Source organism: Anopheles marshallii, chromosome 3 (assembly GCF_943734725.1).
Source record: "Anopheles marshallii chromosome 3, idAnoMarsDA_429_01, whole genome shotgun sequence".
In the NCBI taxonomy this organism is placed as follows: Eukaryota; Metazoa; Arthropoda; class Insecta; order Diptera; family Culicidae; genus Anopheles; species Anopheles marshallii.
The window spans coordinates 62,755,907-62,771,441 of record NC_071327.1 but is presented as its reverse complement, the minus strand read 5'-3'; the positions used below and the strand labels follow the sequence as shown (position 1 = coordinate 62,771,441).

Here is a 15,535-nt window from a genome sequence, read left to right as displayed (position 1 = left end):
CAAATGAACCGTCCGGAATCGGTGGAATAATCACGTCATTGAAACAACAGTAATGAAAGAACAGCTCATAAACCCTATACAAAGCTGAAAAGCCATACCAACGGTCAGCGGAAAATAAGCAAAGTGAGCAACACACAGTGCTCAAGCTCCACCATACTCTACAAACATCAGGGCGACACTACCACCACCGGCACGCAAACGCGGTTTGAAATCATGTTTGGAGCGAGAAACGTCTCTAAACGCTCCACCAACGTTACTGCTACATCATTTCGCACACTGTTACAAATCCGTCTGCGTGGTTGTGTCTGTGCAGCGGTTTCAAATGCATTTCCCCGTGTGGCTTCCTCTAATGCTAATTCTTAATCGCTCGCCCCGTTCGCCTCCCTATGCTGGGTGCTCGTTACAACCGTTGCGAGGCCTTATTGGACCGGGACCGGGAAGGACCAACTGGGTCATTAAGTCGGTAGATATGTAAATGCTAGGAATCAATTCTTTGCCGGTGAAACTTTGTTGAATGATGTTTGAAGTGAGTCACGTATTTAACACGTGGCTTATTCTCATCATTACGGAGCTTTATTATTCAAACCATAAATCCTCCCTTTGTTTCTGCTAACTGCTACATTTTATTCCTTTAGATCGTGTCGATCGATTAAATCGGTTCCGATTTTTTTGAACCTTACGCACAAAACGTCCCTACGCTGTGATCGTCCCATAGTTCCAAACGAACCAATGCAATGCGGGTTGCTCTCACACACTCACTCAAATCCCTCACTGTTCGCTTAGACACGCTTGCAATGTACGATCTTATGTTGTGCAAGATTTCAACACACCACCACCACTAAACGGCTGCAACGGCACGATGCGATCGTTGATTGTTTACAGCATACTTAGAAGACGGCAGACACGCAGTACCGGCCTTTCGTTACAAATGTGACAACCAACCGCATTTCTTCTACAGGGGCGACGTTGTTTTTACGTAAATTAAACTATTAAAATGTGCACAATTTGTTATACTCCCTTTTGTTTACGTAGGGTGCAACTTTCCTGCCGACCAAACAGCAGTGATATGGACTGGCTGGATGTTCCTCAGTACTCCCCAACGCTTCCTTAGCGCTTGAACGAAAAAAGAACCATCTTTGTTATTGGAAAATTTGATTTCGTTCCATGTTTTCGATATGGTTGCAACCCGTCAGTTGTAACCCGCGCAACGTATCGCTTATCGCCAGTTTGGTGTAATTAAGCTTTAGTTAGTTTTTGAATAAAAAAACAAACAAATTAAGCTAACAATCCGTTGTACAGTACGAATCCATTGTACGATTTGAATTAAGGTTATCGTCGTGCAGTTATGTTAAGTACCACTACACGCGTGATAAGAGCGAATCCGTTGCGGAGGCATTGATTTGAATAAAATTTCTTACACAGTGGTAGAGGAGTAGAATATAATTTTCGATGAGTGCGTGTGTATGTGTATATTTTTTTTCTGTTTTTTGATGGGCTTTCTGACTTAAGCGAGCAGAGGCAAGAAGTCATCTTGGCCGGAAAGTCCCATACCCTACGTACTGCCTTAAGCTGGCTGAGCTGGGCACGATTATTGGTGAGAAATTAAAGTATCAAAGCGTCTTAGCTGATTCGCTTTCTGGGTACGGTAAGGCTTACCTTGAGGGATACCCAAAGAGTACACAGCAGTTGCTCGATCCTCCTCAAGACTTCAGAGGCTTGGAGGTCAGGTGAACGCGAAAAGAAGTCATATTGAAGTGTGTTGAGGCAGTGTTTGATTATTGACGAACAAATAGAACGTAAAGTCGTACAAACTACTAAAATGCATTTAAAACAACTTATCATCGCCATTTAGTTACGCGTGTAGATGCTACTCGATCATAATTCTGTCACTACGTGTTTTGGTGCTGTTGTAACATAGCACGCGGGATCGCATATCCTTGGCTCCGGCTTGGCGTAGTCCGAGTTTACGTCACGCAGCTGAAGAGTCACCAACAAAAAGTAAGTTTTCACGACTAGTTTGACAGGAGAGAGAGAGAGAGAGAGAGAGTATGCAGAAAGCGTTAACAAGCGTGTGATCCGTCTGATTCGTTCACTTACCAAGCACGATCAGCATTACGTAGGCAAAAGCGATCTTCAATTCGAGCATCGCAACCACCAGTCCCAGGAAGTGCAGCGTGATATGTGCGACTATCAATCCGATGCACAGCGTCAGGCACCATCGTTGGCTCTGGTTGTTCGGTGAAGATGTAGAACGAAATCATAACGAACTGGGGGGTTTGGGGCCGATTTTGAGCATTACCTTGAGGAAACCAACCAAGAACACGATTGCGCAGAATATATGCACAACCACACCAACCACGAGAAAGGCCTGCACCGTAAGCCCGAAATGTATCACTGCAAGTAGCGAGCGAGCGAAGATGGAGTTAGCAGCAAACTTAACACCCGTCGTGCATTGCGACTGGCAGCTTACACTCGGCCCAAGGATCGTGTAGGTTAACAGGCAAAGTAACACCCATCAGCAGGACCATGATCGCCTCCAGGGTCAGTATAACTCCCACGAACACTGCGTGCGTTTGGATGTCTTTGGTAAAGTTGATATACGCCAGAAGCTCCATCGTGTGTTGGTTGGTTGGTTGGTTGGTGCTAAAATAAGTCTTTTTCGATCGTACCGAAACTGTTGGACGTTGAACGCCGACTGTGTAGACTGCTTGATGATGGTGCTACGTCTTGCACAGTCCACGTCGCGTCGTGTTTTAGCGTGGAACAAACCGTGGAAATCCTTGGGTAAATAGCACTCTACCCGGTTGTTGCCCGGTTTTTTCGCTGAGCTACTATCAATTTTGTTTATCAGACGTTAAGCGATTTTAGCTCGTTGGCAAGAAGTGGTGCCTCTGAATCACACACTCAACCGTCAGGTCAGTCGAACGCGGACGATCGTTCTCAAATGCTTTCCTTATGTTACTCATTTGCGTATGTATGAATTAAACTCTCGTTTAAACGGCTAAACGATTATTGGCTAAGCGAACTAAGCTTGTGCGAAAGAGAGAACCAGTGGAACTATTAATACTTACTTATCGGTCGCTACAACCGCTTCGCGGGCCTTGGCCTGTTGCAGGAGCAGTCCTCTATATCGACTCAACCATTATTATGACCAGCAACTACGTCATCACTCCTTCTCAATTTGGGCTTTTCCACGCTAACTCTGTCTCCATATGGACGACCGTGAAAGGATTTTACGGGCTGGGTCGTCCGGTGTCATTCTCACGACGTGACGAGCCCACCGGAGCCTAGTGAGTTCGTCGTACAGCTCATATAGCTCGTGATTGTGGTGGTTTCTCCATTGTCCTTCCGCACCCAAAAATCCTTCTGAGCTTCTTTCACTCGTCAGTTTTGGACAAAGTCCGGTGTCTCGGAGGCGTATGTGAGTACTGGAACTGTGTAAGTTCTGTAGCGTGTATAGTATATAGGTATAGTTCGTCGCCGACAGTAGGTCGCAGTTAGTACCACTATAATTTGAGGGTTTTCCATGTTAATCTCCAACGCTCCTACTTTCAATGCTATGCCAGGATAGCCTTATAGACGAAGGTTCTCATCGCCGAGACTGGGGTCCCCTCACCTGGCTAAAGTATTATGCATATTAAAGTTTAGTATTACGTGTTTACGCAACAAACGCACTTGGTATATTGAATGCATCGGGCGCACCGAGTAAGCTAAAAAACGGAATCGATTGCACCTCGCAAAAGTTCCACAAAGTGGGAAGAATTCCAGATCTTCCAGGTGTCTCGAAACAACTAGCTGTGGAAATATACCACTCGTTCCACTTCAACATAGCGGTCAAAAGTTTAGTATTTCAATCGCCCAACAAAAAAAAAAACTTCCCCGGCAAGTACCAACTACATAAAGGTGCACAACAGAACGTGCGGGCATGATAAGACATGATAAGAGCAACTTGTTTGAAGACGCATTGATTTGAATGGTATTTCGTACTTTTTGTTGGCCGCTTTTTTCATAAACATTGTTCCGTTTCCTATTTGTGATTATATTTTGGATTACGGGCGTGTTGGTGGAAGTACGCGCGATAAGACCAGTCATCTCGACCGGATGGATGGAACCGTATTAAACACATTGCGTATTCAGTTGGGTAAGGCTCTGATTATTGGGTGAGCAAACGGGGAAGGTACAGCACGATCTGATGTCAAACTCCCTAAACTCCTCCTTTACAATCGTTGTACGCACGCGGATGTTACGCAATCACGATTCCGGCGTGTTCTGCATGCCGCAACACAGTACGAGCGCCTTGGGTTAGACACCAAATCCGTCCGGCGGTGCCGTAAAGTTGGAGATACTGTTGCGCAGCTGAAGAGTCACCAGCAGCACGTAAGCGTTGGCGGCTAGTCGTGTTGTGAAGCGAGCGAGCGCGAGAACGAGAACGAGATGGAAAGATGGATCCGTTAGCCGGTGCCGACCACCGTCCCCTTTACTCCCCGGTGGTAATTATTCACTTACCAAGCACGATCAGCATTACACACGCACTGATGACGTTCAGCTGCAGCATCGCACCGAGCAGCCCTATGAACTGGAGTGTGATAACTACCGCCATGAAGCCGACAAACACCGTCAGGCACCATCGCACGCGCTGTAGCGGGGAGAAGAAAAGACGAAAAGACGAATTTCGATTGTAGCAGCATCCGAACCCGTGTGAACTGCGAGGTGCGAGTAGATTCTGTGCTGTTTTGGTGGTGGGCAGCCTTACCTTGAGGAAACCAACCCAGAACATGATGGTGAAGAGTGTGTTCACGATGCCCACCGCCAGGAGGACATCCTTCAAATACGCAATGTGTTGCACTGCAAGGAGGCGTTATTGGCAGAGTTATTGGCACATTTATTGGCACGCTTTGCTGTCACACAACTTACACTCTTTCGGCAGATCCTCAATTTTCACAGACCAAGCAGCTCTCATGAGCAGCGTCACGATCGAGTCCAGTGCCAGTATTACACCCACAAACGCTGCATGCGTTCGGATGTTGTTGGAAAAGTTCAAATAGCTTGGCAGAGTCATCGAGAGGCTTGTTGTTCGCTTGGGGTCGCGTTAGGACTGCACTAGCACTGGAGCGGTTGGCCGCTAGTTGTCAACTGTTCGAATGGTGGGCCACCTGTGGAGCGGCACACAATGCGTTCCGATTCGGTGATGCTGAGCGATTGTTGTTTTTGTATGGGAGATCACACGATCGCTCACACCACCACCACTACTACTACTACCACTACTGAGGGGCCGAGCGGTGCAGAATCTTGCGTATACGCGTATAAACATGGCGCCGAATCGAATAATCAACTCGAGTCTTTGTTTTTTGTTGTTTTTTTTTTCGTTGGTTTTTGTTGGTTTGTGTATGAAGATCGTTCGTTACATTATTGGTTCATGGTGCTTACCGGTTACATTACTCCGACACTGTAAGCACAACACAATGCCTCATGTGCGGCCCCGGCCCTCTACTGTTGGGGAACGCTGCTCCGAATTCCGAACTGCTGCTGACTCACTCGCACGTAGTACGTTTTTAATAGTTAGCATATAATTCATATAATTCATGTTATAATCAGTTGTAGAATTCATGTACTCAACCTCCCAGCTATTTCGGACAATTACCTGTTTTTTTTAATGCAGGAAGTGTTTGTGTCTACAATATCGGCATGCTGTTTACTGTGGCTTAAAGGATCCTCTTGGCATCTTCCTTCGTAATCCATCGACAAATACAGGCAGTCCCCGTTCAGATACGATATTATAGCGGACCGCTATAACGCGGGAAAAATCCGCGTAAGCCCCAATCCGAGACTAAAATCGTTTATACTTCAAAGTTAAATAGTTGACTTCCTCTCTCTCTGCACTTAAGTTATTCAGCAAACGTGGCTACTTTTTGATAGAATACTTTACAACAAACTAAAAACTAATGTTTTACATGGCAAAGGAAAGCTATTTTAGAACAATTTTACACCTTTTTGCTTAGATTTTGTGCTATAAACTAACTTAGTTGTAAAATTGCCAAATTGGTCTTCGAATCCGCGTATCTCGGGGAGGACTGCCTGACATTCCTGGTGCGTGAAAGAGTGGAGATGTTTGAAAAACGCATTTGCGTACTTTTGTTTATTTGTTTATTGTAAATTCCATTTCTTTGAGAAACTGTTGCTACCAACTGATCACAACGTTGATCCTTGTACATGCTAGAGAGTTGTGGTTAGTAAAAGTGAACTTACAGCGCTAAAATTGAAGGTACTTAGAGGAAAAATACAAAAAGAACTAGATACTGATTCAATCGAGGCAACGAATCACATTTCCATATGCTCGGTACTGCTGCTCAAGCTTCGATATCCACGCAGTCGTTCCTCCTGCATGCGACGGCTTCGCCGCAAGTCCCGGAACAGACAGAACACCGTCAGCAACATGTAGCCGAAAACAGCTGCAAACGAGGGAAGAATTAATCGTAAAGCCTCTCCCCCCAAATTGTCGAAGTGCTGTGTTATACCTATTTCGACCACCATGCCCATCGTGCGGCCCTGGAACATTTCCGGCCGGTCACTGTTCAGGATGGTGGCTATTTCCGTTCCAACGTACCCCATAAAATCTAACAGCAGCAGCATACCGAACGGGATGGTGTAGTATTCGTTCACCTAAAACAACCGCACACACACACACAGAGAGAGACAGACACAAGCAAACGTGTACACACGTGTGTTGATTTGGATTTGTTTGGGGCTGAACGCCGGAAGATCACTCACTCTCGCGATGCCGATGAAGTATGCTATGACCACCAGCAGTACGATGGCCACAAATGTGATGTCGATCGTGACGTACCGATAGTAAAGTGACACTGGGAAGAGAGGGAAAACAGGTGCATGCCTTCGTTATTATGCAGGTGTACACCCCTTCTGTGGCACACTTACACTGCTCCGGAACCTTCTGGAAGTCTGCGAACTTTACGCGCAGGTAAGCGGAAGCCATAATGGAGGAGATGGCATTGACCAGCACCAGCAGCCCTACCACCACGCCGTGCAACCTTGCGCTCGAAAGCCATCCACATATGTGTCCTTTTTTCGCCATCAGGTTACACTTCCGTCCGCAAATACTTTGGCTTAGTTCTGGTGTGTTTGATTTATGGAGCTCCCGCACCGTTGAAGAAGCCACGCACAACTGTCGTTGCGCTGCAGTCACCACCGCAGTCGCGTCTTGATAATAACGAACCTCTCGTGGATCACGGGACGCGCTCGGCATTTGCTTATCGGTTCGAATAATTAGTTTTTTTGTTGTATGCCTTTTTTGTTCTCTTAATTCGTCACAAATCAAGCTACAGGATGAAACAGATGAGGAAGGGTACGGCACGGCAGATTTGAGGTTGGTAACATTCTTGATTTTGGTGCGGATTGCAGCACAAAAATTTCGTAACACGACAGGGACTGGGACAATGTTGTTCGTTTGCGTGTAGGGTCATGTTGTTCGGTGTGCAAAAGAAACCCCTAGAACAAGGAAAGCAGTTAATGAACGGAGTCAATAGGTCAATGGAAAGGGGGGGGGAAAAAAACTCACATATTTAAGCTCCAGCTCCATTCTCTTTGTAGCACAAAAAGCAGTACGCGGCCAGCAGTAATAATCTGCTTCCTGTGGGTTTTTTTTTTGATAGCTTCTGCGCCCTACAATTACAGCACCCGCCGCCAAACAGCCGTCACAAACACATCGTTTTGTTGAACTCATCCGATCGATTAGTAGTGCCGTCTTTGGGCTGCATTTGGAAGAACTTGTACAGCCCAATAAGCGTGACAAAGATGTAAAGAAAGAGAGCTGCAAAGGACAGTGGAGAGAAGCAGTTGGAGTTCAGAATTCTGATTTATGCAATGTTAATGAATCTTTCAGCTGAGAATCTGTGAGGTTTCGGGAATCTTTTTGCTGAGAGTCGGCTCCTGATACGATTGGCTGCCTCTCGCTGGAGATTCATGCCGATGACTCGATTCTCCAAAGACTCATTAAGCACAACGACGCTGCACATCGGGGAAAGCCATCCCAACGCTACTGACCTGTGGTCACCAACCATACTTGATAGGGCAGCGCAGAACCGTTGCGAGTGTTCGTGACCAGGTACGCGATCCAATCGAACACGATCGATATCATGAACGGGATCAGGCAGAAGCGGTTTTCCTAGAAAAAAAAAGCAAAAAGAAAACATTGGAGAATTCTTGACTTGAGAATGACTTCCTCAAAGTTGTCACCCCACTCACCTTCCTGATGCCGTAGAACAGAACTCCGATCGAGATCAGGTGTACAGTATCACCGATAAAATCGAACCAACCATAGTCGATCAGGTCTCGAACTGTGAAGAAACATTGAAAGTGACATCCTTTCGGCGATACACCACCCCGCCTCGTGTGTACTTACAATCGTCCGGAATGGTCGGATCCTGTCCGTTTGGATAGATGCACTGCAGGGTGACGGAACTGACCAGAACGGTGATGGTGAGCAGTGCCGAAAACACCACGATCAAATATCCGTGGAACTTGATGCTTGCGCACAGACTCATCGCGATGTTTGGCGATCCGACTTCTGCCAGCACCGGAACGATACTGTGCCGGGAACGTTCGGGGCATCGTAGAAGCAAACATCTCAAAGAGACCACCTGCTTCAACGAAGAGCCAGAGCACGGAAAGATCAACGGGGATTCCCAAGGTCCGAAGGTTTCTCCGCGTTGTGTTGCGTGCGGTTGTAAAGAGGTTGTAATCATCATCACGCTCTGCCTTGAAGAAGATCCTCTGCAAAGCAAGAACAACAAACCAATGCCCAATGCAGAGCAAGGACGCACGTTGCCCGGAATTCGCCGAAGGAACAACGTGCGAGACAAGCAGCTGTTGGCTGTGAATGGTTTTGTGAAGATCATTCATTGCTGCTTCCATTTGCTCTCGCACCGAACGCATCTACCTGCCTGTGTGCATTGCTTTTTTTTCCGTTCCTTTCCTCGCTCTGCTACCCAAGACGACGAGCAAATCCCTTTTTTTTATGGATTAAGAAGTAAAAAGGAACGAAAGCTCAAGCAAAAAAAAGGCGATCCTTTCATACCGGAAGGAACGCAAAATGGAATTGGGAAAAGAAGGATTTATTTACAGCTGTCGTCGTCGTCGTCGTCGGGTCGCGATGGAACGGGCAAAGGGACACGCTGTGTTTTGTTAGGAAATATGCAAAGTTTTACACAACCCCAAATCGATTGGGGGGGGGGGGGGGGGGTGGGGGGAGAAACGTCCCCCGTCCCTCTTCTAACGATCGACATCGTTTCAATGGTGGTAAATCAGTGCAGCTTTGTGGGAAGCGACCCCAAACTCCCAAAGCGGTCATGTGCTTCCGAATCATAAAATCAATCCCAAGAGGGAAATGGAAAGCATGGCCGTATCGCCTGCCGGGCGTTCCCGGTCTCTAACGACGCTGCGCACTGTTCTAATGCATAATTTATGTTCTCTCTCGTTTTGCTCTCCGTTAGCTTCCACCAGTGACGCAGCTTCAGCTGCAACAGCAGCAACAGCAACAGATGCAATCCCAGGTCCAACCACCGCAGCCAATGCCGGCGGGAATCTCGAACGTTTCGTCCTCCGTGGCGGCCTCACTCGCGTCCGCTTCGGTGGCGGTCGCCTCCGCCAGCGGTACGAGCGGTGGGACGAGCGGTGCCGTCGGTGGCCCACTGTCCATGTCCTCCACCGAGCCCCGCTTCCCACCCGCCATCGCCGTGCAGCGCCTAGCGCCCCAGGTCCAGCGGCAGCTACGCGAAACCCAGGAGCTGATAAAGGATTCCTGCGTGCAGCTGTACGGTTCGGCGTACGGCACCGGGCCTGGCCCACCGACGACGGTACTGCCAACCGCGGCCGGTTCGGTTCTGGCACGAGCCACTGCCCGCCGGCCAACGCTCGAGACACAGTATTCGCAGGAACTTTCGTGATATCTAGACAAGTAGTGAAACATTTCCCATCAAAACGACAACGGCCATGGTGCGGCGGATATATGGGGGAAGCGGGTGGTACGCCAACGCCAACAAACATCCGATCCACTGTGTTCCGCTCCGTGCTCTACACAAGGTCCAGGGACTAGATCACTCTTCCGGAGCAAGGGTGTGTCTTTGAACCTTGCTTCGTGATACAATTTCATCTGCCCCGCGATGTCGCTTCTGAAGCAAAAGTCCCCGATGCTCCCAAACTCTTTCCCGTGCATCGGCCAAAAAAAAACACACTTTCAAGCTCCGGCAACAATGGGAGAAAAAAGACGACCTACATCTTGTTTGTTTCTGTTACTTACAAACAGTCCATTCCCGATGCTGCTCTCCACCAGTGTTCCCACTGACACACACATGCTGACTTTGGCTTGGCGTCCGTTCGAGCCAATGTACATATGAACTGAAACTCTCACCGACACTCCTTTCGTCACAAAGCTGCCACTCGCGGCGTTCCGTTGCACACACACACTCCGCACTCCACACTCCTTTTGGGAGGAAGCGTCGGAACAGCAACCCATCCACAAGCAAATGTGTACACGCACTGAGAAGAACACATGAACACAAAATGGTCGCCAAACGGACAGAAAAGTATTCACTCACTCAAAACTACACAAAACTACCAGGCACCGAGAAACACACATTCAGCGTACATTCAAATAAATTATAGTCACTATATATAAATAGTATAGAGACGAGTAACGGCGCAGTGTAACACGGACACAAGAGAAGCACCGTTAAGATAAGGTACAGATGGAAGCGAGTGAGTGCTAACTGTATCTAGGTCTTTCGGTCCTTATTTCTTCCCACCTTTCCCTCACCAACACGAGTAGAGAGTTTAGCTGGAGGAGAACTCATCACCACTAGCTCTAGAGGACTTCTCGGGAGGCGGAAGTTTATGTAGCAGCAAAACATGATGCTGATGGTTTAAGGTAGCGTTTAACCGCTTCTCAAAATGTTGCCCCGTCTCGAAAACAAAACAGAAAAGGATGAAACATTGAGGGAAAAAACAGAAACAACACGAAGATGGCAAACCGAATGGAAAACAACAAACAAATCCGAACATGTTGAAGGAGCGTAAAAGTACCGAGAGACAAAAAAAAAACAGACACATTATTCAACTTAGCTAGTATGTGGAGTATGGTTTTAGGTTTTCGTTCGTAAAACGAGGTAAACGGTGGCTTTTCCTTGCACTGAAAAGCGTGAGCGTGTGAAAGGAAAAAAAAGTAAAGCAACAAAACAAAAAATAAGCAAAAGCCAAAACAAAATAGAAATGAACAATGGAGCTAGGGCAAATAGCATGTAAAACAAATAGCGCGGATACACGAGCGGCACACGAGAAGAACGAACAAACAAAAGAAAGGGAAACGGAAACATGTAACCAAAAAACAAAAACAAAACAACAATTGAACCAAACCGATAATTGGAAGTAACAAAATTACAAAATGTGGACAAGGCACGCACACACATACACACACACAGCCATACAGTGTGTGGATTGTTTTTTTTTTCTGTGCCTGACGGTGGATTCATTTTAACGTTGACTTACTTTATAGTGTTTAGTTACTTACTGCACTAAAAGAATGACAAAGAGAGGGCCCTGTATGTAGTCTGATTTTTTATTATTTTTGTTTAAGTTTTTTTGTGATTGCGGTTTCGTTATGTTGCGTTAGCAATTGCAAGAAAAAATTGCAAGCGAAACGGAAAAAGTGATGGTCACAGTGAAACAGGAATTAGGAACTAACTTAGGAGGATTGCATTATAGGCGAAGCGAAGGAAGGCAGGAATCGTATTATGTAGCTAATATATAGTGAAGCAATCCACCAACCAAGCAGGCCACGGAAAATCCCGGAAATTGGATACCCGAAGTTGGGAAGGAAACGTTCGTAACATTGCACTACATACAATTCGACACACGACCGCATAAAAATCACACTTGATTAGATAATTTAAAGTGCAAGAGAGAGAGAGAGAGAGAGAGAGAGAGAGAGAAGCAGATAACACCCTAGAGTTGGTGTGCGTGTGTGTGTGTGTGTGTGCGTACGTTGTACAAAAAAAAACACAAAAGAAAAAGAGATAAACGAAGGACGATTTCGATTCTAAAGGCTTTGTTCCGCATGGTGGGACGATACCACAGCCGATGGTGGCTAAAATTAAACGAGTTACTGAATTTAGCAGCACATGGACGTGATCCACCCGCGCGGTGAACTTTCGGGCTCCGTTTATCGTCACACCAGATCCGTTTTTCTTCGTACACAACTGACACGCACGTTACAGAAGCATAAAGGGGCGTGCGCGCGCGCGCAGTTCGTTACAAATTAGCCAAATTTTAACTGGGTTCAAGCGCGCCGAATGAAGCCGAAACGCTTACACTGTAACTGATGTTGTGTGTGTTTGTGCTGAAATAGGCAAACACCGGCAGGTCAGTTGCATATGATAATTAGCAATAGGAAAAGGTACGGTACGCGAGAGCAGATCCAAGGGAGTCGAATGAAAGACGCCAGGAGACACTCTCAGACAAAAACAAAACAAAAAAAAAACAGAACAAATGGATGATTGATGTAAGATGTACTCATTGTAAGGGCCGATTGAGTGCAGCACACACTGTACTTCTACCGCTGGTTAGGTGTGTAACGTAAGCAGGCACCTTCGTACTGCTGTCCACTACTGCATCGGTGCAGTAGTTGCCCCCCCAGCGAGTAATGTCCCTGTAGTCCCTGTCACGAGTGTTCGTATGGTGTAGGTGTGTAAGCAGACTCACACAGCACACACGGTTACATTTCTCGCACGAATACCATTCTAAAACCAGTGTCAGTGTGTAATGTAAACGTAAAGAGAAGCCTCTCTCCCACCCAACAGATACATTTAGTTCATGGCATAGTAAACAGCGCGAAAAATAAGCAACCTTTTAGTGTGTAAGATGTTCAGTGTGTTAAAACAAGCAGCATGAATCCATACATTCACAGACCAGAGAACGGAGCAGGGCAGCAAGAGCAGGATTATAGCAAAAGGGTAATGCTGCAGCATTAGGATGGTGAAAACTCAAATTAAAGTAATGGACGAAGCTGTGTTTCGCTCCCTTCCTTCTCCTTATTAAGTGCACGTGAAATAAGTAAAACCAAAACAAAACAAAAGATTATAAAAAGTAAGGAACGGAAAATGGGAAAGAAGTGTGTTGTAACCATGCCAACAAAGCCGGTTAACGTAAAAAACAAAACCAAAAAGTAAAACAAACAAACAAACAAAGCTAAGTCATCATTCTAATGAGCCAGGATATGTAATGTAATTGGAGCAGAAATAGGGGGAAGAAGCAGTTAAGTCGATCGTGTCTTGTATGTTTTTCGTCCTTTGTTTTCCTCTGTTTCCTATTATTTAATGAAATCCGACTATGTACAAAGCCGTGAAGAGAAATCGATAGAGAAAAATAATTGAAAAATTATATAAAATTCAATAATAAAAAACAGAAAAAAGTCAATAACAATGGAGCGACGATGGTGGGTTTTCAAGCGTTTCGTTTTTTGAATTCATTCCTTTGTAGGGTTCCGTTCGGCCTTCGCTGTGTACCTTTTTTTTCGAACCATCCTATAGCAACCTTGACGTTTGCTGTCAAACAATCACGACGCCGCACGGTGGTCGAATCGGCAAGTTTGTTTGGAAATTTCCGTCAAAAAGCAGCTGTCAAATTGTGCTCCACCAGAAAAGGTAAACAAATGTTTGTATATTTCGCAAGAAGCCGCATCTGAGCGTACACATTGTGCGACGTAAATTGTGCTGAAATTGTTAGTGCATTTGTGCGATTTTAGGCGAAATTGCTTCCATTGCATGACTCATTTTTATTTGCTGCTGTTATTCACTAGTTTTTGTGCAATAGCGTGCGACTAGTTGAGTGCTGTGTGTGTGCAAAACAGCTTCACTCCACCAGCAAAGTACACAATGATTCCTTTTTATCCATCGCTGCAACCGTCCCCGGCGTACAATTTTTGGTTTTCCGTCGACGAATCTTACGACGATGATGCGGAAGTCAATACGATGGAAACGGAACACACGGAATGGGTATGTGGTGCTGTTTGTTAATCAATCGGCCAATTTATTGATTCTTTTTACACGCCTGTTCTGTTTGTGTCTTTTTTTCCTCACAGCTGAATCGGATTACCTTCATCGGGCAAGAGTTGACACCGATTGGCAAAAGCTCCAACGAGCAGCAAATGGAAAACATGGACACGGAAGATGAAGATGGTTGGTGCTAAGCTTCCCAATCCCTTTGCACTGTACTTAACGACTGTTTTTCCCTTTCGTAGCCAACGATGAAAGCGATGATTCGGACAACTCGGATGACGACGATGATGATATGGATGATTTGAACAACACGCGGGGAAATCTGCCGGATGAAATAACCGTCGTCACGGGAGGGTACATGGGTGACGAGCTTCAAACCAATGACACTTTGTAGAGGAGTTCGTCCGCCAGTTACCGTTATTGCTTTCATTCCCGAATCAATCATTATGTTAAGCTTGCTTTAGGTTAAAGCTGATCTTTGTAATATAGCTCTCGTTAGTACTTAACCTCATCAGCCCCAGTGGAGATAAGAATTATATTAAAAATACATTTAAAAAACCGATTTCATACGCTGATCTCTCTTCAGATGTCGAATGTAGCTAATTTTTATCATTATTATTTCGAATTAATTCCTTAAAAAAGCTTTTGATCTTCGATTTTTTTTTATATTCGATTGGCAATGGCGGCTTTTGGAAGGCTCTAGCCGGAATGGTAATTGACTCCGCTTATTTCAAAAACCGATCGTGAGGTTGTGGTATATCGGAAGAAGCGAAGAAATTCCTTCATCGCTTTGCATCCGGCAAATTCACAAATTCAATCGTCGAACAAAAGATAGCATAGATTCCCATTCAGACATGTGTGGCCCAGCTCTCTTTTTGACCAATTCTAGCCAATCGCTGGCTTCAAACGGTCCAGTTGATAACAATAGAGATCTAAATTTTGCGAATCAGCTCATAATAAACAATTTCCTGCCAGTCCCACCAAGTCCAGCTCACTGCATAACACGTCAATTGTGATAATAAAAAAAACGAACAAACGTACGATACCGCCTATTTTGTACTCCTGTACCGTCTGTTTCTCTTTATTTATCGTTTATGTTTTAAGATTCCTATTCACTAAGTAAGTGTTAGTTTGAAGAAAGATACAAAAAAGAAGAAGACGTTGCGCAGTTGTTTTGTAGTCGCACCCTCCGGGTTTGGCAGAGCCGTCGAAGAAGCTTCCGTAGAGACCACCTGTGCTTTATAATACAAAAACCCCACGAACACGCCTCGGATACGATCCCAGGCGTGAGAGGTGTGTGTGTGTGTGTGAGTAATGTCCTCCCACCCTCCTACTTCACAAATAGAAGCTTATTTGTTGGTAGGAAGAACTATACTCAAAACTCAACACTGCTACTAACTGCTGTATTATCGTGCGCATGCACACACACACGTGCCCATTCTAATTCCTTTAGCGCTATTTTTTGTTTTGTT

General features: G+C 45.7%; 3 protein-coding genes across 3 annotated transcripts in view; 2 read left to right on the top strand and 1 right to left on the bottom strand.

Moving 5' to 3' along the window:
• The window catches only part of LOC128715493 (putative cyclin-dependent serine/threonine-protein kinase DDB_G0272797/DDB_G0274007), a 54,976-nt gene extending 45,017 nt beyond the window's left edge, over window positions 1-9,959 (top strand). The window contains exon 6 of the mRNA XM_053810398.1: window positions 9,507-9,959. Coding sequence (XP_053666373.1) covers window positions 9,507-9,959 — 453 coding nt within the window. The remainder of the gene's footprint in view (window positions 1-9,506) is intronic.
• Window positions 7,710-8,558, bottom strand: LOC128715498 (uncharacterized). Its single transcript, XM_053810404.1, has 4 exons — window positions 8,417-8,558; window positions 8,260-8,351; window positions 8,059-8,179; window positions 7,710-7,825 (listed from the first exon to the last, which is right to left on the bottom strand). Exons 1-4 carry the CDS (start codon window positions 8,556-8,558, stop codon window positions 7,710-7,712), a joined length of 471 nt encoding a protein of 156 aa, XP_053666379.1.
• Window positions 9,960-13,940: 3,981 nt separating the features above from the next.
• Window positions 13,941-14,457, top strand: LOC128715224 (anaphase-promoting complex subunit 15). The gene is made up of 3 exons (XM_053810106.1): window positions 13,941-14,060; window positions 14,147-14,243; window positions 14,306-14,457. Exons 1-3 carry the CDS (start codon window positions 13,941-13,943, stop codon window positions 14,455-14,457), a joined length of 369 nt encoding a protein of 122 aa, XP_053666081.1.
• Window positions 14,458-15,535: the final 1,078 nt, after the last annotated feature.

Bases quoted from the DNA above. Each gene is read 5' to 3' on its own strand.
- LOC128715498 (XM_053810404.1), bottom strand. From the start codon at position 8,558: ATGAGTCTGTGCGCAAGCATCAAGTTCCACGGATATTTGATCGTGGTG. The intron at 8,352-8,416 runs GTAAGTACACAC...GTTTCTTCACAG, and splicing joins TCCGACCATTCCGGACGATT to TTCGAGACCTGATCGACTAT. The intron at 7,826-8,058 runs GTCAGTAGCGTT...TGTCCTTTGCAG, and splicing joins AGTATGGTTGGTGACCACAG to CTCTCTTTCTTTACATCTTT.
- LOC128715224 (XM_053810106.1), top strand. From the start codon at position 13,941: ATGATTCCTTTTTATCCATCGCTGCAACCGTCCCCGGCGTACAATTTT. The intron at 14,061-14,146 runs GTATGTGGTGCT...TTTTCCTCACAG, and splicing joins AAACGGAACACACGGAATGG to CTGAATCGGATTACCTTCAT. The intron at 14,244-14,305 runs GTTGGTGCTAAG...TCCCTTTCGTAG, and splicing joins GGACACGGAAGATGAAGATG to CCAACGATGAAAGCGATGAT.